The 27,150-nt window shown below is 60.9% G+C and overlaps 1 protein-coding gene across 2 annotated transcripts in view; it reads right to left on the bottom strand.

The window, feature by feature from the left end:
• Positions 1–10,925: 10,925 nt before the first annotated feature.
• The window catches only part of COL5A1 (collagen type V alpha 1 chain), a 151,691-nt gene continuing 135,466 nt past the window's right edge, over positions 10,926–27,150 (bottom strand). Inside the window, exons 59-66 of one of the 2 annotated variants that reach the window (XM_028093425.2) lie at positions 26,125–26,178; positions 25,249–25,284; positions 24,784–24,837; positions 23,923–24,178; positions 23,523–23,635; positions 21,369–21,437; positions 17,624–17,857; positions 10,926–11,147 (exon numbers count right to left, since the gene is read on the bottom strand). In XM_028093425.2, the coding sequence (XP_027949226.1) occupies positions 11,001–11,147; positions 17,624–17,857; positions 21,369–21,437; positions 23,523–23,635; positions 23,923–24,178; positions 24,784–24,837; positions 25,249–25,284; positions 26,125–26,178 (963 nt within the window). In that variant the 3' untranslated portion in view covers positions 10,926–11,000. Of the gene's footprint in view, positions 11,148–17,623; positions 17,858–21,237; positions 21,307–21,368; positions 21,438–23,522; positions 23,636–23,922; positions 24,179–24,783; positions 24,838–25,248; positions 25,285–26,124; positions 26,179–27,150 lie in introns of both variants that reach the window. The other variant, XM_028093426.2, reaches the window with a different exon arrangement.

The raw sequence follows: 27,150 nt of genomic DNA, 5'->3' as shown, positions 1-27,150 counted from the left end.
TTACCATCTCTGCTGCTCTTCCTTTCTTCCTCAGGATCTGCATTTCCACTTGGAATGATTTCCCATCTGCCAGAAGAACTTCCTTCCTCGTTTCGGGGAACGTGGGTCTGCAGGCAACACATTTCCTCCTCTTCTAATTGTCTGGAAGTATCCTTACTTCACCTTCACTCATGAATCCTAGCTGTGTGACAATTGTATTCTAAGTGAAGAATGTCTGCCTCTCAGCACCTCTGGCCATCCTTCCACTGCCCTCTGCCCCCAGGAGAAGCCCCCTACCCCCACCCCACCCCCATTCTGGTGTGGCCCCCACTGCGTCCCTGCTGCCTGCGTCTCCCGTCTCTCATCCCCTGCGGTTTCTAGCAGTCTGTCTGGGGGTGATTTTCCTTCTGTTTCCCTTGCATGGGCTTCACGGAGTTCTTGGATCTGGAGATTCATGCTGTTGGTTGAATGTAGACATTCGGGGCGAACATTTCTTCATATATTCTTCTGCCCCATTCCCCCTCTCTGCTTTTGGCAGCACCTATACTCTTCTTGCCATTCCGCTTGGTACCTTCTCATTAATTAAGGTTTTGTTCACTTTTTACAAAGCCTTGTCTTCCACGTTTCGGTTTGGGTAAAGCAACATGTTTTCAGAGTTGTAGTGTCCATTCGATGATGTTTTGTAGTTCAGAGATGACAATTTTTTAGTTCTAATATTTACCGTTGGTCCATTTCATAAAGTTTCCTTATCTCTTTTAAAATCCCTCACTTCTTCAGCCACGACATCCATCTTTTCTTATATATTATATGACATTTATCTACTTATTCTGTAGTCTGTGTCTATAAATTCCAACATCTGAAGCATCATTCAGTTGTTTCTATTGACTTTTCCCTCTTGGTCATGGGTCACATTTTCCTTCTCTTGAGTGTCTAGGAAACCTTGATTCTATGCGAGACATTGTGGACACGCTGTTGCAGAGACTCAGGACTCTGTGCTCTTTCTCAGAAGAGAGCCGAGCTCTGTGCTGGCAGCTCTGGGCCCAGGTTTGTGAGGTTGGCCCTCTTCTGTCCCTAACCCTAGGGGATAATGTTGGTCCTCGGATATCATCCTTTTACTCAAGGGTTCGGTCTCCTGGGGTTTCAACAGAAAGCCTGACGTGGTCATCAGATCCATCGAAATGACCGCACTTGACCTCAAGGAGCCTCCGGGCATGGGGAGTGCTGGTGTCTCTGCTCAGCTGTGCCCGTGGCTCCCCTCAGCGGTCAGCCATGGACAGGGGAGGCTGGCGTAACCAGCTTTGGGGGCTTCCTCACGTGGCTTCCTTGGTTTCAGGATTTCCCAGCTCATGCCCCTGCTCTGTAGCCTGGATCTCTGACTCCAAGTCCCTAGCCTGCTAAGACAGCCTCCTTCTGCCGGAGCAAGCTCCCCCTGCCTCACAGGGACCAGGGAGGGCCCTCAGGGGAAAGTCGGGGGGATGGCACATTTAACCCACATGCTCCCTTCCTTCTCTATGGCTTACCCCACATCCAGTTTCTGCTTTTTGTCACTCAGCACTGCCTTTAAATAGTTTGTGTTTTCACAGATACTCTAGAACTTATTGCTTCTATTGGCAGGAGAGTTGATACAATGTAAGCTACCTTCCAGTTTTCAGACGCTAGGAGTCTGAAGCATGGGTTCTCTAAGCTCTTTGTTCCTGAAGAGGTGGCCTTTGAGAAGAGAACTGAAAGCCATGAGTCAGATACGCCACATTTCAGGTCGCGTTGTACAGAAGGGGGAAGAGAACTCAGTGGATCTGAAGGAGCAGGGTGTCAGGATAAAGGAGCAGGTCATCAGTCGGAGCCAGGGTGGGGGGGGGGTGCTGGCTAATGCGGGAAACCTGGGACCCACTCCCACACTGAACGGGACAAACTTTCCACGTGACTCTGATACAGGCTCAAGAGTGAGAGCCATGGGCCAACACTTTCCAGGGACTGCCAGGCCCTGCCTCCACAGGCTTTCCTTGAGTGTGATGGAGAAGTGCCCTCTCGACGCCCATGACCAGTCCCTCTTCCTGAACTTCAAATCTCTCACTTCATGTGGCCCTAGGAGCCCCCGACATCGAGCCCCAGATCCACACTCTCTGTGGCCTCCATGAGCCTAGATATGGAGCCCTGATGGACAGTCCACTCCACTCCCGACTGATTGCCACCAGAACCAAAGTCTGGGCCAAGCTGGTCTCTTACTTAAAGTTCTGCCAGGCTCTGCCTCTACAGGACGTGCACAAAGGGGTGATGGTGACTAACCCTCACTCACACAGTCCGTATGATGTGCCAGGCCCCCCCTCCGTGACTGCCATGGCCATCACAAGGGCCATGTGGACAAGACTCCGGGGAGCTGAGTCAGAGCCATGAGCCGCTGAGGCCCACCAGTCTAGGGGAGCACGTGGTGGGATTCGTGCATTTCCCTGGCAGCACTGAAGCCCACAGAACTTGGGGAAGCCAGCACTGCATCTGGTGTCCCATGGCTGGGGGTCAGCAAGGAATTTTGCCAGTTGCCACCCAGCCAGCTGGGTGTTAACCCCTCTGGTCCTGGGAAGCCCCCGGGAGAGGAGACGCACCCCAGCAGGGGGGCTCTCCCCCAGACGAGGGTCACCAGATGCAGTGCAGAGTCAGATCCAACTCATCATCGAGACCTGGGCCAAATCCTCTCCTCCATGAAGCCTCTTGGCACTGGGTACTTGTGGGGACCCCCTTCTCTGAGCTTGTGCCCCTCGTGGCAGCCTACTGAGGCCTCCCAGGCAGTGGAGCCCTGGAGACTCACACTGAACACCTGAGTTCCGTGTTTCCACGTGCATGTTGAGCTGAAGGCAGGGGGTTGCAGCCCCTCCCTATACACACCCCGGTGGCATTTACAGTGGGCCAAGGTGGGGGCTGGAGGAGGGTGAACTGATGCCATGCACCCTGAGGCCCACCCAGGCTGCCTCAGCTGCAGGTATGGAAAACGGGGCTCTTTCTGCCCAGCCATGGTCAACCACCTCTCCTCATTTTCCTTTCTCCTCCTCTGGGATATCCACCGCAAGGGATCGGCTCCAGTAGCCAGCCTTCAAGGGAAAAGGGCCCCCTCCATGACTCAGCCCAAACAGTCGTTTTGCAGACAGACAGATATGGCAGAGGTTTGCACGAGAAATTCCAAAGACGTCCTCTGTACATGTGCAAATTCTACTCTCCTGTCCCAGGCGAGACCACACCTCCTCCGGGTGCACACTCCAGCCCACTCGGAGCAGACCCGTCCGCTAGCCTGTGGCTTTGGAACCACAGGCTTTTGGAAGTGACTTGATCATCCCTGGGCGGTCCTCTGGAGTGCTAGCCGTGGGTCCGGTCTCTTCAGATGTCCCCAAGCTCATTGCGACAGGATGCTCTTGCCTGTACACCTGAGAGGTGCTTGACACTTAGAGGTTGCTCATTGATTAATGTTAGAGGTGTGATGCCCTGCATCCTGAGAGCAATGGGCAAGTAGCACAGCTATGGTTGGATACTGGGGACGCTGAGTGATTACAGGAAACTGGTGCTGAGGATCCAGTACACAGTGCTTCTCCTGCGTATCTCATTCGACCCTATAGCCTCTCGAAACACCAACTACCTCTGTCTTACAGATGAGGACCCGGCAGCCAGCGTCTCATTTTTGACCTGTCCCCACACATAAGGGGCTAAGAAACTTGCCTCAGGTCACAAAGTTGTCAAGGAACACATCCAGTATTTGCATACACACCTCAGGAATGCTACAGTAGGCAGAGCCCAAGCTGGCCCCAGTGGTCCCCCAACTCCTGGTATTCTCACACTGGGTAATCCCTCTCCTTAAATGTGGGCTAGACGGTGGACTTGCCTCCAACTAAGAGAACATAGCAAAGTTGATGGGATGTTACTTCTATGATTAGACTACAGAAGATTGTGCTTCCATCTGGCTAGCCGATTTTCATCCTTGCTGGTTTTGATGACGCACTGCCATGTTGGAAAAGCCCCATGCAAGGCCCCAAGAGGCCTCTGGCCAGCTGTCCGTGAAGACCTGGGGCCCTCAGTCCGATGGCCCTCAAGGAAACGAGTCTTGCCAACGATGGGAGCAAGCTCAGCAGATCTCTCCCTGGTCAGGTCCCCGGATGAGACATTGGCCAGGGCCAGCACCGTGCCTACCATTTTCTGAGGCCCCACAGTGAGGATCCATGTGAGCTGTGTCCAGATGCCTGACCACAGGCATGTGACCTAATATGGGAGTGTTGTTTTGAATCTCTAAGTCTGGGGGTAGATTGATGTAGTAATAAATATACAAATGGTGAAAGTGGTTTCTTAGTCCATCGCTCCAGAAACTGGAGTCTTCTAAATACACTAAGGTGTTCTCCGTGTAGCGCTTCCTACTTTTAAAAGGAATCTGAGAAATCCAAAAGGGAAAGTCGGATCCTTGAACCAGGGCTCATGTCAGTTCCCATCATCCGCCCGTGAACTGGACTTCTCCCAAACCGTTGTGATAGCATTTGTCAATGTGGGAAGGAAAAAGAAAAAGGCAGGATGTTTGGTGCATGTGGCTTTTGTTGAAGTATTTACTCCTGGGAGATGGCTGGAAAGTGGTATTTTCTTGCCTGGGGTGCAAGACCAGACCCCAGCGCCTGCAGAGGCTGGTGGGTAGCACGGCGGTTTGGGGGCAGCAAAGGCACGTGTGCAGCTCTCCTGTGCGTGGAAGGGGGGCTGCAGGGAGAGGGCCCCTGGCAGCCACGGATCTTGTCACCCCTTCTGCGGGGACCCTCGGGTTGTTTTCCATTGAAATCGACCTCATGATAAAGTCTCATTTGTGAGATCGTTGGATCAGACTTGAAGATTTCTTTTTCATGCTCCACACAGCTTTCAAGTTAGAAATAGCTAAAGCTCCTGCAACCTCCTCGTGCATTATGTTTTATATATTGAGTCTATTATCTGTTGCCGAGGTATTTCTATTGTATCCATATATATAAGCTGTATATAACTTTATGCATAGACATGTCTGACTTTATTCGGAGTGATGTCTTGGATCCCACTGGTTAGTTTTTAGCAGGTAAGTTCATTGCAGATACTGGCTCGGCCCACTTTGTGCTCTGAAGGGTGCCGTGGGGGTTCTGAGGTGGGCAGGGGCGCCGAGGGCAGATCTTGGGGCAGGCCCGGAGAGGGGGCTCCACCTACAGAAGTCTGGGTGGGTGGGATGAACATGGCTGTACCTGCAGGGGTCCCAGCCCCCGCCAATTGCAGCGCCTGTGGGGTTCCAGCCCCTCGCACGCCCGGGGCGTCTGGTTTAGAAGGTCTAGGGCTCCACGTAGAATCTGCATCTCTAGGAAGTGGTACAGGCGATTTCAACAGACAGACAAAGTTAGAGGAGCCATCGGTGAGCAGACATCCGTGGACATCACCAGAGGACCCACGTGTCCCCACACCCAGTAGTGGCGGCCTCAGACTGGGCCGTTTCCTCCCGTAACCGTGCATTGTCCCCTGCCCGATGGGCCGTTTGTGAAACCCGCCTCCTCTGCCCTCGGCCCCTTCTCCATTCAAGGACACAGGCAGCCCGTCTTAGGCTCTGAGGGACCTCCGGGGTGTCCCATCTCACAGACGGGCCGACGGAGGCTCCGAGTGCTGGGCATTGGTGGCATCTGAGTCTGGGTCACGGAGACAGCTGTCCTCACTCTGTTCTCTGGGCACGCCGCGGCCGTGTCTCTGCGTGCCAACGGGTGCCCCCACCTGCACGTGGTACTGGGGGTCTTGTCCCCGAGCCGGCGTCCTCCCTGTGCCCCTTGTTCCGCTCACTGCCTACCTCTCTTGGCAAGCCCTGCGACTCCACGTTGGAAATATCCAGACTGTGACCATTGTCGGCGTGTCCCCGCGCGGTCACCTGTCACCTGCGTGACTGTGGACACTGGCTCTGTCCTAACACGGCTCCCAGAGTGAGTGGGCCGAACACGGGTCCTGCCACATCACACATCATGTACACGCACCCGCACGCCACACACATGCACACGCCGCACACAGGCGCCCATTTTCTCTCACTTTACCCTGTTTTGTCTATGCTCAGAAAAAAAGTACACCTCGATCCCCTGTGCATTTTACGTTTCCTGAGCACTTGTCCTCCCGACAGGCTTGCTGCTCTTCTGTCTGCTTCCGAATGTTTCCACCGGAACGAGAGCTCCGTGCAGGCGGGACTCTGCCTCTCCTGCCCCAGACCCCGGCCCGCGGCCGGCCATCAGTAAACTGCACATTCCCCAGACGGATGTAAGAAGGTTTGCGGTAGAACCTCTTGGGGGCAAGAGGGGGGGTTTGGGGCAAGGACGAGGGGCGGGTGGCGGGGGCAGCGTGCTTCCTGCAGAAGTCCCTTCCCAGAAGGAAAGCCCCTGGGAGCGGGCGCTGCCCCTCTTCCCCGCCCCCAGGAGACGTGGGGGCTCTCCCGGGATATCACCAGGCTCCCAGCCCTCCTGGGCCCCGGCTGCGCAGGCCGGCTCTGCCGGCAGGTGTGTCCCCGCCCATGCACATAGGTGACCCCCCTATTGTCCAAATGGAGGCACTGCCCAAGACAGGCTGCGACCAGGCTCAGCTCTTGGAGGCCAAGGGCCCTGGCAGGTACGGAGGGACCCACGTCCCGACGCCGGGGGCCCTGGAGCCCAGCTCTGCCGCCACAGAGGCCTCTTGCCGGGCTGGTCCTCACACATTCCTCCCTCCGCCTCGTGACAGCAGGGCTGGGATAAGGCAACTGAGGACACTTTTCAAAATGGGGAACTTGAACAGTTTCTAGCTCCAGATCTTGACCGATGACCTGCTTGCTCCTTCCCGGCGACAGGTGTTTCCCTTGGCCTGACAAGAGCGGACACAGCCCTCCGGGAACGCTAACAGGAAAGGACTGCTCTCACCCAGCTCCCGTGGGTCCACGCACAGACGGGGCTCTCAGGATCGGCCCTCTGCAGCTGAGGCCGCGCCGGAACACGGTCGTGTCCGTAAGATCTCATCTCTCCTGACGCCAAAGCAAAAGCTGGGGTCGCATCTCGACTGCCTTCTCCAGGGGGCCCGGCCAGACACGGTGGCTGTGGGGGTCTGGCGAGCTCCTGCTGACAAGTCATTGGGATGTACGGTGGGTGCAGGAGAGTGGTGCCTGAGTCCGGCCCCGGGGATGCCCACTTGCAGGGATCATTGGGCTCAGGGCCACCCCCACTTGCCGGCTCGTGCCCCTTAGCCCAGCTGAGCGGTAGGTGCTTTTGTTTGGCAGGTTTCAAGGATGAAGAGGGATGCACAGAGTAGTGGGGGGCTCCGCAGGGCCTCGCCCTAGGCAGGCCTCACTTAGGTCCCGGCTCTCAATCCCTGCTCTACACCCAGGCTCAGTCAGCTCACCTTTGAGGCTGAGTGGAAAGCACCAGGCCTCTCTCATGTACACCCTGGAGCACTCGGTGTAGCCGCTAGGGCCCGAGGGGCACTGGAAGTCCCAGCCACACACGCCTTCGGGCTAGGCTGGTGCGGTCTCTGAAGGACACCTGTCACGAAGGGTAACCAACATCCCGCCTGTTGGATTTGAAGCGAAGGATGTGCCGCTCACACCGGTGATGGCTGAGCTGAGCCTGGCATGTCCCTCGGTGCTTCTCAGTGTCCACGCTGATCCTGACGAAGGGTTGTCTCCTCCAGCCCTCAAAGTCCTGGGTCCTCGCCGGCTCCTTCCAGAGCTCGTCTCTTCCCTGTACCACCTTCCAGTGCGGTCAAGAACACCTGGCCTGGCCACCGCCCTTCCAGTTCTGGCTTCTTCCCTTGGGAATAAGCTGCCTGCCAGCTGCCACAGGGGCAAACAATGGTCGGAGGCTCCCCTGCCGTCAGCCACACTGTGGCTTTGCAAGAAGAGCTTCTGGCTTTCAGGGGCCAATTCCATCGAGCTCTGGACAGAGAAGGTAGTGGCCACCTGAGGCCTTGCATCTGATGCTCAAGGGCCCGAGAATTTGCATCTGTACCGCGGGGACGATGCCGATGCTGTTGGTCCCAGGACCACACTTTGAGAACCACCGGGTCTAGGTTTTGGTGGAGCAGCCTACACTCCTGGATATCCGTGGCTTGAAGCAACAAACACGGTTCTCTCTCTGTTGCAAATTCCTCACAGGTGGGCCGAGGACTCCCTCCAAGTCCACTGGGGATGCAGCCACTCGGGGGAACGAGGCCAGTGGCACGCGAGAGGGAGACCCAACTGCGGACTGGGAGAGCTTGGGGTCAGTGGCCGGATCAGCCCCTCGAGCTCCAAGGGGCCGCGAAGTATGATCCAGAGATGTAGCTGGACAGCAGAGTGGGGAGGCTCGGGGACACAGGCCAGGGGCCCGGGATGAGGGTGAGGTCTGCACACGGCCAAGGCCTAGAACCCCAGGAGTGGCGGAGGCACCCACAGAGTTGGTGCCCGGCCACATCCTGCCAGCCCCCCAAGAACGGCACCGGCCTCCCTCCGCCCTCTGTAAACCGGCTTCACACAGTGAGCGTTGCCATGCAGGGGGGAGGCGCTGCCACCCGGAAGAAGACAGCCAATCACGTCTGTTTAGGGTGGAAACAGTCAACTCGATTTATTGAAAAACTCTTTCAAGGACTTTTCGTCGCACAGGTTTAAAATATTGGAAAACGCCCCTTCCTGGGCATTACAGAGAAGACTCAGGAACACGTCCATGGGGTTCTTAAGCAATGGACAGGTGTCATCGGACATTGTGTTTTTAAGGGCCCAATGCCCTAGAACCTTTACTGTGGGTTTTCTGTTGGTGGTTTTTCCCTTTTCATCAGCCTGTGTCCAGTTATAGAGAGAAGGAGGAAGAAGAATTATACCAGGAGAATGTTTGCAAATACAAGAAGTACTTTTATTGCAATATACCATAGCGAAGTGGTCTGGGGAGAATGGGACACGTTTGACTTCCGTACGAATGACAACAGCTTTGAAGGGGCCATGAGGATGAGGCGGACAGTGTAAGAGGGGACTCGAGAGGGACGAGGAATCAAAACGGAATCACATGACCTAGACAACACCCACAGGGCACCGCGCGGCAGTCCTCAGATATGGCTTTGCTTTGGAAGAGACACATGTGAGAGTCATTGGCGCATGCCGGCCTCCTGAGCTTCAAAGAACCTCGAAGCCACACTTCTCTTTGGCAACAGCAAGACTCCATGTCCACGGGGATGCGGGAAATCCTAGTGGGTGGTTTCCTGATGCCCCGGCAGGGGGACGGGGCTCTGCGGTGGTCTCCCCAGTGGGAAGCAGGGCCCGGCGGGCAGGGCAGGTGGAGGACAGCACCAGAGCCGTCGGTCACAGCGGCTCCCGAGGGGGCTGAGCAGGGCCCGGGGGCCCCGCCCGCTCCCCCCAGCACAGAAGGAAAGGGCATTGCACGAGGGCAGCTTTTCACAGTGAGGGGGTGGCCCTTCCTGGCCGGTCCATCGGGCCGTCTGCCCACAGAAGGCAGCCCCCCGGCCCTCGCTCGTGGAGAAGCCCCGCCAGCCCAGAGCTCCAGGGCGGCTGAGGCCGGCGCCCAGGACGCTTGCAGGTGGAACTCCAAATTGCTCGTGGGGGGCAGCAGCCCCGGAGAGACCCCCAGAGTTCATTGCACATCTCCCCGTCTGCACACGCAGCTTCAGCTCAGTGCTGAGCACAAACACAGAAATTAGCACCAAACATTCGGCAAACTGAAGACGACCTGCTCATCAGCACATCACGGACAGAGCGGGCAGCATCTTATATGTGTGTGTGTGTGTTTTCAAATCACAGAAGCACAATCTAACACCTGGCAACAGGCCTTGCCGCAACCTGGGAGCGCAAAAGCACGTGGGCCCAGTGGGAAGGAAGGTGGCGAGCGTCTACCTCTCCATCATGGGCAGAGACCCGCGCCCCGTGGAGGCAGAGACCAGGACCAAGCGAGGCGGGAGGAAGAGGCACGGCCAGGTGACCCCAGGGTCCCCTTTCAAGGAGATCTTAAAACAGATAGCACCACAAAGGAGAAGTGTAAAAGTGAGCACCAATTTTCATTTAATTATCATCTACAGAAAGTATGGTTTCCCCGCCCTGGACACTCTCCCATTAGGCTCTTCGGGGAGAAAAATGGGGAAAGGAAGCAATTAAAATTAATTTATGCCCGCGATTTAATCTAAGTGCATGTAGGAAAGACAAAGCATCAAGTTCTTTTTTTTTTTTTCCTCTCCATTAAAAAAAAAAAAAAATCCAGCGCTCATCAAAAAATTGTCTGAATAGGGGCCTGGGCACCCGCTGTTCAAACGGCAGCGTGCCCTCCTGCCGCCCTGGGCAGACCTCCACCTTATTGCACGTTCCTGGCCAGTGGGGACAGGGCTGCCCCTTCCTCACCAGAACTGGACACCTCCCCCTTCCCCCACCCTCCCAGGGGGACCAAAGCCGGGCTGACATGCGTGATTGAAAGTCGGGGACACTGAACATTTATGACAATACAATACAAATATTTACTTAAAACTCACAAAGACGAAAGCACCTTTAATCCATCGGAAAGGCACATGCAGAATGACATTTGGCCCATGAATGGATCATGTAGTTAAAAACAGAGGCTCTGGCTGGGTGGGGTTGACCTTTACGAGGCTTGCCTCTGAACATTTTTTGAAGGTCAGGGGAAATACGCATCTTCAAGTTGAATTTAAAAAGAAAAAGTGATCTCCAAATACTGCAGCCCCACGCCCGGGCCCAGCGGCCTCTCCATGCAGGCGTCGGATCGGCCGGCTTGGCAGCAGGAGGTGTGGCCCGGTCCCGGTCCCTGCGGTGAGCGGTGGGGACGGAACGGGGCTGACAAAGCGGTGGGGCCCGGTGGCTGGGGGCCATCTAGGTCATGTGATTCGGCTCCGGGGTGGGGGACTCGGCTCTTTCCCTTTGCTCTCTGTGGGTTTAGGGTCTGGCTCGGTGCGGAGCCAGGCGCAGACGAGGTCGGGGGAGGGACGAGGGGCCTTCACTGTCCAGGACGCCTGCAGACGGCGCGCTGAGGTCACGAGGTTGCTCTTGGGGGCCGGGCTCGCGGCTCCTAGCCCAGGAAGCAAGCCGGCCCCACTTCAAATCCAAATTTCTGTGACGCTTCACCGAAATCATTGAACATGATGTCCACAATGGGTACTTGCTCTACCTTGGGTGTGTCGATCTCCAGAACAGTCTTCTGATACCCTTTCTTCATCTGGGAGGCAGAAGAGAGGCGTGTGTCAGGAAGAGGAGGCGGGGAGGCACCTCGCGGGGCTGAGCCTCCCCCGCCCCACCCGCCCCGGCTCCCGGGCTCCTGGGCGTGCGCCCATGACCAGCCGCGGAGAAAGCGGGTTTGCGCCGTCTCTCGGGGCGGGTGGAGGGAGGGACACGTCCCAGACCAGGGAAGGCAGCACCTCCCACCTCATGGCCTCCCATTTAATCCTCACCACAGTCCCGGAAGCATGCCCTCCCCTGCCAGCTGGGACACCCCAAGGCAGCCGCATCAGGACCAGCTACAGAAAACGCGCTCCGCCAGAATATACCCGGATTCCGGCTCCTTGTTCAAAATGAAGAGTTCTCAGAGAGTAAGGGCTGATGGCCGGTCCTGCCCTTGGCAATCACACCCAGAAGTAAGAGGACTCCACACCCACAAGTGTGAGAAGAGGGAACCTGACCCACTCCCCGGTCTAGAGGAGTCCTGGGTAAACCGGGGCACAGAGGGCCAGGGATGGCACAGGGAGGGAGCACCCTTGCTCAGACAGTCTGTTTAACCTCCACGAGCATCTCGTGTCACCCTCTGCTCAGCCCCGGATCAGGGTGCAAGCCCCACCTTACTAATTAGAAGACTGAGCACCAGGAAGGTGACAGAACTTTCCCAAGAGAGGCGTCTTCACTCCCCTGCCTGGCCACACTTCAGAGCACAGGGCGGAGAGGTGCAGGGTCGCCCTGGTCACTCAGCTCTGAGCATGCAGGACGCTTCCACCTGAGGCTGAATGGGCCTACCCTCCCATCTACATCCCCCGAGGCAAGGGTCCCCAGCGCCGGCGTCCTCCCCACAGACCCTCACAGACACCCCCTGTCGCCGTCCTGGTTGAGCGGGTGTCTCTCCCTCCCACCCAGAGCAGAGCCACACTCTCAGTGGGGTCTGGCTCCAGGGAGGGTCTCCTGGCACTGTCCACATCCCGAAGGAGGAACGCAGAGCCTCTGGAGGCCATATTCCCTCCTGCAGAAAGAGGGTCAGGGCACCTGGACCCGTGCATGGCACGCGGGAAGCCACGGGAAGCGGAGCAGCTACAAAGTGGCTTCCACTCCGTGGGTGGCGGTGTGCACGAGAGCTCCGGCTTCTAGCCTGCCCCGTCACTCCTCTGGGGGAGGCCACAGGCCGGGCAGCCCTTCGGAGGGCCCACGTGGCAGGAACTGAACAGACCCCCAGCCCCAGGCCAGAGGCCCTCCCCACACAGCAGCTCCGCGGCCACACAGCACCGCGTTAGCCACCGAATGCCTGCGTCCCCCCACAATCCAGGTGTTGACATCCCGTCTACAATGTGAGGGTGTCTGGAGGCGGGGCCTTTGGGAGGCGACTAGGTCACGAGGGTGGTGCTCTGACAAGAAGTAACCAGAAAGCTAGCCACTCTCTCCACCGCGGGAGGATGCAGCGGGAATTCGACGGTCTGCAGCCGGAAGCAGGCCGTCACCTGGGCCTGCCCGCGCCAGTGCCCGACCTCTGCTTCCAGCCTCCAGAGCCGTGAGAAGCCCATGGCTGCCATGGCCCAGCCGCCGGTCTGGGGTGTTCTGTTACACAGCCCAAGCTGACAGAGACACTCTGGGCCAGAGCCACCGGCTGAGCCACTCCCGGGTTTCCGACCCTCAGGAACTGAGCCTGACCCCAAGAAGTTGTGGCTCCAAGTGCTAAGTGTGTTACAAGCACTAGATAGCCAACCCCCACTATGGCTGTTTTCCACCGTACAGACCACGGGAGGTTTGTGCAGTGGAAGGGACCCTCATGTCCAGTACGCCTAGCAGGCCCGCCACAGAAGCCCCTGGTGGCCGAGCTGTGGTGCATGTCCACCTTGACTTTCCTGAACGCACTCTCTGGGAACTTTCCTTATCCTGGAGACTTCTGTCCCTGCCACGTCCCTGCCACGTCCCTGCCACGTCCCCACCTTAACAGCCTCCTCCTGCCCGCAGCTGGGTCTGGCTGGAATTATTTTAAAAGCCACCATGAGTCGCCTAGGGAGCCTGCCGGCCCTACACGGTTCTGGCCCCATCCCAGAGATGGCAACGCCGTGGGTCCGGGGGGCGGGCGGCACAATCTGCCTCTCAGACAGTCCTGACACAGGACGCCGTCCTGAAGGACTGCTCGGGGACGACCAGGACCTCGAAGCCACAGGTGCTGGTGGTTTCTAACCACGTGGCCCGGGCCCGGCCCTGCGCAGCCCAGCCGGGATGGCTCACGCCTCCTCTGGCCAGGCCAGCTCCCACCGCCGCCTGCCTAAGCTCTGTCTTTCTGCCTCCGTCCTCACCGTCGGCCACTGCACAATAGGGATCAGGTGGGACGGCTGGCCTGGCCTTCCCGGACGCTGGAAGGCGGGGCTGCCGTGGGGCCCGTGGGACCTCGGCTGCAGGTGGCCTGCGCCTTCCCAGCGGCGAACCGGCCAGCAGGGCAGCGCCCCACCGGCTCTTCCTCCCACGGGAGGACGGGCCGAACGGCCTTTGCGGGGCCGGCGTCCGCCTCTCCTCCCCACCCAAGGGACGGTGGCGTTTGCTGAGCTGACAGGGTGTTTCTCCTGGATTTACAGGGCCCCACGGCTGCAATTATCAGAGCACTTAGAGAGGGCATGTTTAAGCAGGCCGCGTGCTCGCCTGCCGCTCTGTACCCCGTTATTCCAGAGGCATAAATAACCATTACGGGCTGGCAACGGCCCCCGAGGGTGCACAGAGCTGCACAAACAACCGGGATTTATGTGGCACGGCTCCTTGGGCCTCTTGCCAGGTGATGTGTCTGTGCGCAGGGCTGTGCCCGCTCAGCGGCCCCTCACTCGGGCCACACAACCCAGCACGTCCGAGGGAACCCCGGTTCTTTGGCCCTCGCTGCAAGACTCCAGCCAGCCTCCCGGGGCCGAGGGCCGAGGCGGGCCTCTCTACCACCAGCACGCGTTTAGAGGCAGGGGCTCCTCCACAGTTACATGGCGGGGGCGGGGGGGCTGTGACTCTTCAAATTGGACTGAACTTTTTGGGGGCATGTGGTTCGCCGAGCACGACTCCCCAGGCGCACCCCCATGCCCCACCTCCCTGTTCAGTGAGCCCCGCCCTCCACCCAAATTCCCGGTCCCGCCCGCACAGCACGCTTTCTGCTCGGAGACCTTTGCTCTCCTCCTTTTCAGGGGTAGGCTCTTTTCTCTCCAGAAGCAAAACCGCCTGAGGAGGGAGCAGCCATCTTCCTAGCCCAACGTCCAGTCTCCCTATCCCGAGAGCTTGGGTCTTGCCACGGCCTCCAGAGACGCGCAGAGGACCGTGGCAGAGCCTGGACTTGACCGCCGAGGGGCCGGGGCAGGGTCTCCTCTCCAGCAGCGCTCTCGCAGGAGTGGAGGTGCACTGTTGTTTTCTGAAGGACTGGATCGTGCCTTCGATTGCAGCCGTGCTGGGTCTCGGGTTCGGGCTCCAGGCCAGCAGCGCTGCCTTCTTTGGACCCCGTGGTGGAGAAGGAGGAGCTGGGTCCTTCCAGCTCTGGGCAAGGTGAGACCATTGGGGCTCCCCTCAAATCTTTGTCCTTCTGGAAGGATGGCAACTGCCCCAGGCGGGGGGCCTGCGGATATGTCTGGAGGCATTTTGGGTTGTCCCAGCTAGGTGGGAGACTGACATCCAGAGGATCGAGGCCACAGATGCTGCTCAACATCCTATATCCTACAATGTAGACAATGCCCCCGGCCCAACCCTGCACCCGCCCCCCGAAGACTCATCTGGCCCCAGAGGCTGAGGAACTCTAATCTGGAGCCACATCTCCTCTGCATGACTTAAGGGCAGAAGCAGGAATGAGAGGTAGACATTATGGGCAAGAAGATTTTAGCTCAATTCCCAGGAGAGCTTCCTAACCCTGAGACTTTGCAGCCATGGCCTGGGCTGCCCCCGGTGGTCGTGAGCTCCCTGTCAATGGAGGCATTCAAGGTACAGCTATGCCAAAAATGGACTATGGTGGGGAGGGGATAGGCACTAGGAGACTCCGTTCTGCCAATACTAAGGGCCTCGGGCAGCTCACTGGACCTCTCCCAGCCTCAGATTTTGCTTCTGCAAAATACAGAAAAGACCCTCAACCTGCCGGAGTGACCCTAGTGGCGTTTGGCGTGTGGAGGCTAGTGGTGACCCACTGCCCACGTGCTGCCAGCACACCCAAGCCACCAGGAGACACGGCTAGAGAAGGAAGGCCTTTGGCTCTGGGGTTAAGAAAGACGGGAGCTCGACCTCGGGCTGGCATGCAGGCAGAGCCCGGAGGGCAGGCTCTGAGCTAGACAGCTTTGCTGGGGACTCCCGGGGCTCCCGGATTTGCGGCTGCAATGAGCAGGAGAGGGAGCGTCAGGAGAAAGAAGGATGGGGGCACCGGGCTCTTCCCAGGAAGCTCCTTGGGGCAAGGGAGCCTGTCCGAGCTGGAGCAGGGAGCCAGGGGCGGCTGGCCCTTTCACCGCTGAGGGTCCCCGACTCATGAGAGGCCGGCCTTTCTCAGCACCCCCTGGCTGGGAACATTCCCCGCTTCTGGAGAACCCGTCCGCTCCCTTCACCAGCGGCACGTTCTGGCCCCACCGGAGTGTTTCCCTTCCTGCCCCGGAAGCCGGCATGCTCCGAGACCGACTCAAGGCCTCGTCCCCAGGGTCCTGCCTCTGCCGTAGGAGACTCCTCTTGTCTCCACCTTCACTGCCTTAGCCTCGTGCGCCCCTGTTGTCAGAAACAGTCCCAGGAACAGAGGATTCCTCTGGGGCTTCCGACGGGCTGAACAGTCCCGAGCTTTGGAGGCGAGAGGAGACGTGCTTCTGGGACAGCCCTATGGAGCAGGTGCTCCACTTGTGGGAGGCAGAGACGCAGGGATAATTCTCCCTGCTGCCTCACAACCTTCTCAGGGAGCTTGGGGTGCACATCAGGAGCGCAAGCAGATGCCGGTGGCGATCCCTTCCCAGGGGGTTGGACTCCTCTGCTTTACTCAGGGATGAGTCTTGCACATCCCAGTCGGACCGAAGGACTGACCCACACAAATCCCAGGGTGCACGGAAGCAGGGAAGAGGGGCAGGACGCTCCAGGGAAGCCTGCCCACTGGGCGCCCTCGCCCATAATCCCCAAGGTGGCCCCGGGGTGAGGAACAGGAATGGAGCTCCCCAGGGCTGGAGGGTGCTGCCCAGTCCAAGGGCACCAGCCAAGGCGGGAGGCAAGCAGTGAGCCCGGGTCCTGCTCTCAGGGGCTACCAGGCGGCTCTGCGCGCTCACTTTCCCACGGGAGCCAGATGCTCCGCAGGGCCTTCTGCTCTGGCCTGGCCTGGACGGCACCGGACCTCCCCAGCAGACATTAGGGAAAACGGTCACAGCCCACGCACGCTGTGACGGGCCAGGGAGGGAGCACTAACCCAGAGGCAGGAACCCAGGGGGGCAGCTCAGTGCTCGGGGACGCCTCTCCCTGGCCTGGGATGCACTATGATCAGCTGACAGATGCCCTGGCTGCTCTGTTCAGAAGGTGGGGTGGGGGACAAAGGGGAGAGCCACTGGACCAACGAGAAGAACTCTCGGATGGTTTGCCCAACCCCCCCCGGAAATCTGCGGGAAGGACCCTGTCTGGAGCTGGTGCTGAGAGGGTCCAGAAGAGCTTCTGGGCCACAAGGTGGGAGCACAGCCCCTTCGAGAAAGGGGCATCGTGTGCCGGCCCGGAGGGAGGCCCTGTGAGGGGCCGGCCCTGGACACGGAGCATGGCTGGAGCCCACGCTAGCCCTGTCCCCGGGGGGGGGGGGGGGGTGCTGGGCCGGGCACCTCGGGCAGGGTCTCTGAATTCAGAACAGGTGGCCCGACGTTGAGACAGGACAGAAGGACTCGCAGAGACGATGCTTCTTGGCAACCCCCACCTCCAGCCTCTCAAAGGCCACATGAAGGACGTGCCTGAGGATTTCGATAGGCCCGGACCCCCGGTTCATGGCTGCAGGGGCACCAGGACACAGCTCAGACCTGCTCCGGTTGACGGCAGCCCCTGGAGGCACAGTCCCAAGGAGCTGGCCCTCGGTGGGGACCCTGGCCTCACTCTGGGAGGCCAGAGGTGGAGGTGCAGAGGAGGGCAAGCACCCCGGGGCCTGGGGCCCGAAGAGCAAATGCAACTCCAGCCCTGACAGGCGGTGTGGGCTGAGCAAGCCTCCTGTCAGGCCTGTGAGCAGCACGGCCCTTCCTGGCGGGCAGACGGGGCCCGGGCATGACCTAGTGTGGCCGGGAGACCTCGGGGGCTGATGCGGGCCCTGAACCCGCAGAGCACCGCCCAGCACAGCGTGTGCCCTGGCCACTCCTGGGGAGGCGCTGTCTGAGGACAGAGTCTCTAATTCCAGACCGGACTGACATGGGCTTCGCGTCGCAGCCGGCCAGGGCCACAGACCCGGCTCCCCGGCCTTTCCCGCCAGGGGTCCGCTTTCCCGGGTCCCGCGCCCCGCCCCGCGCAGCTGCGTGGGACACTCACAGCACAGCCATCCACCAGGGCGCGGATGTAGGGGCTGTTGTCATAGGACATCTCCTCGTCGTTGGAGCCCAGGAAGCGCATGGCCTTGTCATAGCTGCCCGTGGCTGCGTCCTGCCAGGCCACCGACTGGTAGCAGTTGTAGGTGATGTTCTGGTGGGCGGAGGCACTCAGCAGCCGCAGGAAGGTCATCTGGACCACGCCCACGGGGTTGCCCTCGGCGTCCACGTAGGAGAGCTGGGGGGACAGGAGGCGGGTGCTCAGCAGTGAGGGGACAAGGCCCCCTCGCGGCCCAGCCTCCACAGCTTTGTCCACGTGCTGTCTCCTCCACAGCGTGAGCCATGCCGAGGGCACCGCCCTGGGCATGTGCCGCACACCCAGCCCCCCGAGGCCAGAACACAGCACACTGGCTCTCTTGGGGGCCCCATGGAACAGAGTGAAATGCACCTCATTTCTTTCAGAGACCTACACAACCCTCCTATCCCTCCTGGCCTGGCTGGTCCCTACTCCTCCAGGGCTCAGGTCACGGGCCTCCTCCTCTAGGAAGCCTGCCCGGGTGAGGTGCCCTTCCCCACCTTAGCCTGGCTCACTGTTCTCCCTCCTGGGCTCTAAGGCCCTCCACACCAGCTCTGGAGCCCTGTGTCACAGGCTCCCGGTGCCTGGTCTGCAGCCCTCCCTGGACTGTGAGCACCCTGAGGGCAGACACGTGGCCTAGAGCTCCCGTTTTGTGCCTGGAGACCAGCCAAAGGAAGGCGCTCATGGGATTACGGTAGTAGATGAAAACCATTTGCTGGGCACCTATGATGTCCTAGGTCCTGGCCAAGGAGCCCTGAGAACTGCAGATAGAGAGGGCAGGGGCCCGGGGGTAACTCGGGCCAGCTGGGAGTGATGCACGGGGTGCTAGGTCCTATGGCAGCAATAGGGGCCTGAGCCATCCGGCCATGAGCTGGAGGGCTAGGGTGGCCAGGTGCCTTCCTGCAGGCAGACGGGAGCGACAGAATGGCACTCAGGAAAGGCCGTTCCTGCCTTTTTGGGGCACAGAACCCAGGGGAAAGCAGAGCAGGCCTGCCTGGCCTGGGGACGGGGACTCAGCATTGGCCCACGCCGAGAGGGGGCAGCCGGGGGCACTCTGGGGACATGACCCTCCCTGGAAAGACCCACCCTCTGACAGCAAGCCCAGAGCAGGGCATTATCGATGACATGCCCGTTCTCAAGAGCCTTCGCCAGCGTCACCGGCTCCCCCCAGTCAGGGCTACAGAGCTCGACAGGGCGCGGGGCGGGCGTGGGGCAGGTGCGGTGCGGGCACGGGGCAAGCCTCGGTTTCTGGGTCCTTGCAGACGCCGGCCTTCTCAACAGCCCAACACAGCCAGGGACGTGGGTGCCTCCCACCCCCAGACAAGTCTCGGCCCCCTCCCCAGCCACAGCGCTCTGCAGGTCCTCCCTGCAGGAGGTGGAGGGTGCCCAGAGGGTCCCGGGCGTCAGCGGAGGGGCAGTCCCTCCCTGCACGGCTGCGGCCACACCACTGCTATCCCAGGTCCTGCCCGAGCAACCCCACAACAGCCGTGCCGGACACACGAGGGCGAATCGAGGCCCATGCTGCCCACTCGCTCACATACGTGTATACAGAACTAGAAGGCGCAGGGGCAGGGGGCCCGGCCGGAGACCCTGCCCCTCCCCGCCCGGGCCGGGTGGGCACCGGGCTGCTGGCCGGCACTGGCTTTGCACGCAGCGACCGCACATGTCTCGGCCGGAACCTGAGGAGGACAACTGAGTACCAACCGGCAATCCGGACCATCAGGTGCTCCTTCTGGGAGGAAGCTCGACTGACTGGAGGTAGCATGCATGCGCGGGGACAGGCCAGCGAGCAGCGTGGGACGCAGAAGGACCTACAGCCCCCAGGGCTGGGCCGCGGGCCCCGGGTGGGATTCCCGGGCCCCCGCCGTGAGCCCCCGCCCTCCCAGCGGGAAAGGGGCTCTGCACGATCATCCTCACGGCCTATGGCAAGAGCAGCCCGGTCCAGAGAAGGAGCCTATTTCTTCAGGAAGGGACCTGCATCTGTGTCGTGTCCACTAGGACAGTCCCAGAGAGCTGGCAACACAGCAGCGGGAAAACCCAAAGGAAAAGCTGGTTTCTGCTGGGGCCATCCCTTCGCCTCTAAGCTCCATCTGAAGTCTGAAACGGGACAGAGGCAGGAGGCGGGCTCCCCGGGTCGGTGGCGGAAAGTGGGTGTTGTGAGTGAGGTGCTGGGGTGTGGGGCCACAAGGGGCACCCGGCTGCCCCTGTCCGGGTCCCGGGCTCGCCTGACCTGCCCTCACTGGGCCAGCCCCACGCTGAGGGGGCGTCCGAGGCAGGTCCTTCTGCATGCCGGCTGCTCTTTTGGAGTCGAGCACAACAGGGATGGAGGGAGAGGAAAAGCAGGGGGAGAAGCAGGCGAGAGGCCTGCGGTCCATGCAGAGAGATGGGAGTAAGTCTCCACAGAAGGGGCAAGGTGAGCGCGGACCTTCAGAGTGTCTGCAAAGCGCCCGAGTGGCCTGGAATCAAGGACACGGAGCGCGTGCGGGGTTGTTAGCCATGAAGTGCCTCGAGGTTGAAGAGCGAGAGGACTTGAGAGGTGGGACAGGGCAAAGGCTGGCTGGAAGCCACTGCTCTGGGAGTCCTTGGGGGACATGGCCTCTGAGCCCCCCCCCAGGAGGCCACGGTGCCTGCACTGGTGGCGCATGGCCTGGCAGGAAGCCACAGAGCTTCCACGGCATGGCTTCTGGGTGACAAAGGACCCCCCCCCCAGGGGCGCGTAGCAGAGGAACAACCAGATCTGAGGACATGAAGGCAAGGAGCACAGTCAGGTGCCTGCAACACATCCGCACCCTGGACCCTTGGCCCTTTCACTTGCTAGGAAGAGGGCACAGGGCTCCGCACCCTGTTCCGGGGAAGGGCCCAGATCAAACCCCCGGGACGGTCAGGGCGACATGCCCGAGAGTACGGGCCAGCCGTGGGCCTCGTATGAAGGAGTCCACACGGCTCCATCTCTGGGCCGGCGACAAAACGTCACCTCTCCCTTCAAGGGATGCAAGTGTCCTTCCAATTCTGGGACGGATTGTTGAGACCAGCTCCCCGGGAGTTACAGCAGAGACTAACTGAGTCCTGTGGGTGCACAGAGCAGCCCACGGCCAGGTGGGCAAGCAGGGACAGCCCCCCGACCCGGCAGCCGCAGGGGAATGACCTCAGTGGCCCGTGTCCTGGGAAGAACTCGTGGTTTATTGGTCCAGGACCCGCCTCATCCAACCTGCCCACGAGGACTGAGCAAGATAAAACCCTCTGGCTCCTGGTTCCGACTCCCGGTGGCGCCCAGCTGTGGCTCTGGGCACCCCGAGCCCCCAGCTCCCATCCTAGGCGGGCCTGGAAAACCACCCCCGGCTCCCACCCCCTGCTCCCAGACCGAATGAACTCTCGTCGGGGGTGGCGGGTGAGGGCGCCGATGCGGAGTCTGGCTGTCATGTGCCGTGGAGCAGCTCGGCCGAAGGGGCAAGAGCAGGTGCGACACACGGCGGCCACGAGTGCCATGCAGAGCCGCGAGCCAGGCTGTGTGGCAAGCGGGCGGCGCCCCGGCAGCCACTTACCAGGGACCCTCGCTTGTACTGACTATACCAGGTGGAAGGTTGCTCTTTGGGCCAGCGGGCCATTTTACTCTGTAAGATACGAAACGGGCGCATTTGAAGGACAACCATGGAGAAGCCAGAGGCCGCCTTACCAGTTTACCACGCTTGAATTCACTGAACCAGGAACCCGGGTTTTCTTTGGGCCAAGAAGTGATCCTGGCCTAAACATCGAGCGGGGAGGTGGGAGGGAGAGAAACAGAGAAGGACAGGGTTACTTCTCCCACCACCACGAGGAGCACTCTCCCGCCCGCGCCTCAACCCCCCATGGCCAGGGGGTCCTGTGGAGCCGGGGTGCTCGCCCTAGGACAGACTGCGCTGAGGACAGGGAGAGGGCGGGGGCCTGCCCTGTGTCTGTGCTCACCCAGCCCCTCGTGCAGGGCCCGGGGCTTCCTAACTGCTGAGCGGTGGCTGCCTGCCCGGGCGCCAAAGGCACTCAGGACAGTAAGAGCCAGCATGTACCCGGACAGGCCGAGGGAAGGACACGCAGCCTCCCTCCCATCTGCTCTCATTTGATGTGTGTGTCCTGCGTGGCTGTGTGGTGGGCAATGCCTCCCTGAAGACACAGCGTGAAGCTGACTGTCATCATCGGGAGGGACGGCATCTGCCCCCGACCCCACGGGAGGGGAGGGCTCCCACTTGGGGGTCTGCTCTGCACGGGGCCCAGGAGCTGTTCCCAAGGACAGGCCTCGCACCGAGCGGGCTCAGGAACACTGTGGGGTCAGTGAGTGAATGCGTGACCCCTCCTCTAGGAGGAGGGCCTGCTGCAGGCTCCAGAGGCAGGAACGGAGCGCCACTCGCTGCAGAGCCAGGGAGCACAATGGACGGGCCCACAGGCCTCCGCTCTGCCTGGAAATAGTCGTGCACGGCGGGGAAGCAGGACTCTGACTCCCTGTTCTGTCTCCCTGGGCTCCCCTCTGAGCTGGTCGCATGCAGGGGAGGGAAAGGGGCCTGTGGGAGGAAGAGGGGCCCAGCGGCTCCCTCGCGTGGGCTTCCAGACCCGCCCATGTCAGCTCTCAGATAACATGCGCACGGCCCCCGCTGGGAACAGGGGCACAGGTGCAGGCGACCGACAGAGGGTCCCCACTCTCACGAGGCTGAGCCCGAGGAAGAACACAGAGCGGTGGGGGTGACTCAGCCCCCCAGCCTGCTGTCCGCCCAAATACACCAGCAGCTTGGGCTCCTGGTGTGCCCACTAATTGTCCAGCAGCAAGGCCACGTGTTGGGGACAGACGGCCGCAAAAAAGATGAGAAACAGTGATTTTTCCACCTGAATTTCCTTCTGAGGCTCTGCCAAATGGGAGGGTCCCGAGGCTTGCATTTATTTTTTTGAACATCAGGCTGTTTGTTGTGGGCATACAGGTTACCAAGGATTTCAAATTTCAGGTTGGGGAGCGTGGATATAAAACAGGGGTCCCCAAATTGTGCCTGTCATGGTGGAACCCCTGCCTCCGTGGCCGGGCCTCCTGTCCAGGGGTGCTGGAAGTCCCCACAGTGACACCGAGATGTAGGGGTGAGGGGATGGCGCCCCTGCAGGCCACAGGCCTCCCAGCTCCTCCCGCACCGAACCACAACCTGCCTGGACAGCCGGCTGCCTGGGGGGCGCCGTGGCGGTCTGAGCAGGCCCCACGCAGACGGCACTGCATCGCGGTCGTCTCGCAGTTAGAGACCTGGTCCACCTCACCTGTCCTGCGCCCAAGGGGAGAGCAGCCCACGTCCCCACGCCCACCCCACGCACACACACGCCGGCCGCACGCCCGTGTCCCCACACACATTCACTCCCATCTGCACACACACAAAGTCCCCCCACGGAGGGGACTGTTAATCGATGTGCCCACAACTCTCCACGCATCAGAACCTCACTGACCAAGATTCCGTCCGGAACAGACTTTGGACACACGCGCTGCCCTCGGCAGAGATAGAAGCGGGTGCCCAGATGTCCGCCAACACTGAGAACGGAGGCAAACGCCAGCCTCTCAAAGATGCATCTGGCGGGCTGTGGACTTGGCCCAAAGGCCACCCTCTGGGTTTCAGGTTGGTCTGAAGGCAGACTTGCGGGGTCATTTCAGGAAGGAGCTGAGCACCCAGCAGTTGAAATCCCCACATGGGGCCAGCCACCCCCTCACCTGCCACAGCGCCAGTCTGTGCCCACCCTGTCCCACGGCTCAGGTCTACTTCTGGGGGAGAAACCTTGGCTTTGAAACCGTTCCCGCCGTGACGGGAAGGCAGTCGGGGAGGCAGGCACTCACCCCCTCGGACTTCTTGTCGGGGAAGACGCACGTCGCCCCTCCGGCTGTGAAGTTGCAGTAAACTTTGAAGGAATCTCTGGAGCATCCCTGGTTAGGATCCACCCAGTACTCACCTGGACGGCGGACAGGGAGGGGATTCGTGAGCAGCTCCCTACATGGTTCCAGAAGCAGCTGCAACCTGTCAGCGCAGCTGACGAGGGGCCGGCTGCCCTGAAGGGGAGCTTACTCCTGCCCCCCTTCCCTGGCCTCCCGGGACTTGGTTCCATCCTGCGACGCCTCCGTCGGCTTCCGGGCGAGATGCCCGGGCAGCGCACAGCACGGACGGGGACACGGAGGTCGTGTCTTTCCCGCCGCGCAGGCTGCCCTGTGCCCACCCGCCGTGGGCCCCGCGGGCCCCTACCGTCCGGGAAGTCGGGGTGGCAGAGCTGCAGGTCTTTGCACGTGCGGGCGGGGTTCTGCTGCGTGCCCAGGGGCCGCTTCATCTGCTCTATCTCCAGCTTCAGGGAGTTGAGCGAGCCGAAGATCTCCTCCATGCCGTCCGCGTAGTCTGCGTAGTTCTCACCGGCCGCGTCATCTAGCAGCTGGCTGGCGTCGATGTTCCGCCGGGTCCTGGACGCCTGGATTGGCAGGGGCTGGATGACCTCGCCGGGGGGACCCTGCATGTGGACAGGACTGGGTGGGTCCCAGGGGGAGCGGCACCAGGGCAGCGGGGGCCCCGCGATCTGGCTGCAGACGCCCATCTCCTCGGCCTGCTTTTCCTCCCTCTTTCCTGCTCCCGAGTGCCACACACCCAAACCCACTGCCGGGCCTCGCCTGCACGCACACCTCCCTCCTCCGGACCACGGCCTGGGGTTCGAGCCTCAGCTGGGCTCAAAGCAACCGGCTCTCCCCTGGCCTCCACAGCCCAGCCTGGGGCCGCACACAGTGGGGCCACGCGAATGCCTGCGGGTGTGGGAGTCCCGGCTGAGGATGGAGACAGGAACCAAGAGGCTGCACGGCCAAGCAGGGTGACCCACGGAGAACGCCCCGCGATCTGGCTCATCATGGCCCCTACCCATCCCCGGGGGGCCTTGTCAGATGCTGCCCACTGTCACAGCCACACACGCGCACACGCACACGGATATGCACACGCACACACTCTCTCCCTCTGGAGCCCAGACTCCCTCCACCAAGCTCTGGAAAGTGAACCGCACACACGGACCACTGCCTCAGTGTCCAGAGAGCCCCCAGCCCCACCTCCACGTCTTTGAAGGCTACTCACCGGCGGGCCGGGGGGGCCCGGGTGGCCTGCCTCACCCTTCGGGCCAGTGGGACCCTGGGAAAAAGAAAAGAGAACCAACCCTCATCACCGAGGCCTGATGGGACCTAAACCCACTCTGCGCTCTAGAATGATCCCCAGAAACCGGCGCGGAGACCATGAGGGGCAAAGTCTAACGTGCCAGGGGGCAGAATGGCAGGGACCCTCCCATCCCCAGTGCCAGATGGAAGAGCCCGATGCCCCGAGATGGGAACTTAGGGGCACCTCCCCGCTAAGGTGGGGGACAACAGCCCACATGCTGGGGTCTGCAGCAACCCCGGCAGGGGACATGCTCGGGACGGCCAGCGCTGGAGGAAACGCATGAGGGCCAGTCAAGGGGGGAAGAGGGTCCAGGATGGTGGTCATCGAGGGGGACACACCCCCTCCCTCAGAGCAGAAGGGGCCTATTTGGGGGTGCACACCACTTACCGAGGAGCCCTTAGCACCTTTTGGCCCAGGAGGACCCTGTAGAGAGCGGGGGACAGAGCATCAGTGAGCAGGCACCCCTTCACCTCCGGGACCCTGTCCTGACCCACAGTCCTGCTCAGGTCTGGCTAACTCTTCACCCCCAGCCCGCACCCGAACCCCCTTTCTCAGGAGTCTAGGCTTGCGCTTGCTTGACTCAGGGGGTGGGGGGTAAAGCTGGCGCTCAGCCACATGGAGGCAGAGGATGGCCTGTCCGACCCCAGTCATCCTGCCCCCATGCCCACCCCAGCTAGGAAACCACAGTTCAGGCAGCCAGAGTCGGAGGGAGAAAAGGGGCCAGTGTCAGATCACGGGGCCACCTTGGGCCTCATGGACCCAGGGCCAGCGTCAGATCGCGGGGCCACCTCGGGCCTCGTGGACTCAGGTCCAGGCCCAGGAGCAGCAAGTGGAGGTTCACAGCCCTGCAGGATGGCTCTGGCATACCAGGTGCCCCAGCAATGTGGGGGATGCCCTACGGGTAGCCCCCAACCCCTCTTGTCTGGGCCAGGCAGTCCTGCTCACACTGATGGGGACAACTTCCTCACCTTGGCCAGGAGGTCTGTGGCGGCACATCCATGTTTCCTGAAATGCCTGCCTCCCCTGCCTGAAACCAGGGCCCAGAGACCCCACTTCCTTGCTTCTGTCACTCGGGGCCCCAGCGTGGAGGTGATGGGCAAATCCATCCCAGGCCCCATGTCCACTCAGGGGTGGGCCCAGCCCCGGAGCTCCTGACTGTCCCATAATTCTCCCTCCGCACACTGAGGCCCACGGCCAAGGCTCACATGCCTCCCTGCTGTTCCCAGAATGAGCTGGGGCCACCCACCCCTCCCAGATACACACCGGCAAGCCGGGAGGGCCCGGGGGGCCGATCGGGCCAGAAGGTCCAGTGATGCCCTGAAAAGGAGCAGAAAACCAGTCAGACCATCACACAAGGAGGGTCACAGATGCGCATTCCTGACCAGAAACCGTGACTCTCTGTGCTCGTGGTCTCTCCCCTGACACCCTCCGACGAGGGGCCAGTTGCCTTGAAGCAGAGTCGTCTCTCCTTGTGGGGCAAGGGGGGCCCGAACATGCGCCAGGAGGCTGACCACCCCGGCCTGGCTGCCCGGGGACTCACAGCCTCTGGTCAGACCCTCAGTCCGCGTGGGCCAGGCCAGCTGGTGCGGCAGGGGATGAATGCTAGTTTTAACACCCAGCACCCCTGCTGTATGGGTGCCCTAAGACTCATTCCACCTGGAACTCGATCCCATACGACCCTCCCACGGGGACTGAAGCGACAGCCGGGGCAGAGGGAGGCTGAGAGCAGGCAACTTTCCCCCCCTCCTCCACCACGGGGACCAGGGCGGCTCATCATCATCAGAATCTGAGAGATTCTCGAGCCAGCACCTCCCACCCGGGACGCTGCTGGGACCGGCTTATGGTGAGGGCACAGAGTGGGGCTTACTTTGGGTGCAGAGACCCTGGACATCTTCCTAAGTCTCAAGGTCACTGGGCTACCACGCCCTGGACAGCACTCATTTAGGGGAAATGGTCGATGCCACGGGGAGACCGGTGGCAGATGAAGCAGGGCTTCCAAGGACATCACCCTAGCACCATACAGGGCCCTACACGAGTCCTACTTCATTCCCCGCCTCCCTGGCTCTGCCTCCCGAGATCTGTCCCCTTGCAGGCCCGGCATGGCCCAACAGGGGCACAGATAAGGGCACACGCACCTTGGGAAGCAGTGATTCATACCTGGAATAAAGCCCTCACGTGGGAGGGGCACAGACGTGGCACGCCTGCCACATGCCCCCGCCCACCTCCAAGGCACCCATCACCCTCCCCCTGACCATGGAGTCCACGTCAAGTGGTTCACTGGTGCAGGGC

The sequence above is a fragment of the Eumetopias jubatus genome, unplaced genomic scaffold (assembly GCF_037043125.1).
Source record: "Eumetopias jubatus isolate StellerSeaLion01/CBP00866 unplaced genomic scaffold, mEumJub1_p1.0 scaffold_15, whole genome shotgun sequence".
Lineage (NCBI taxonomy): Eukaryota > Metazoa > Chordata > Mammalia > Carnivora > Otariidae > Eumetopias > Eumetopias jubatus.
This window is presented reverse-complemented; position numbering and strand designations above follow the sequence as displayed.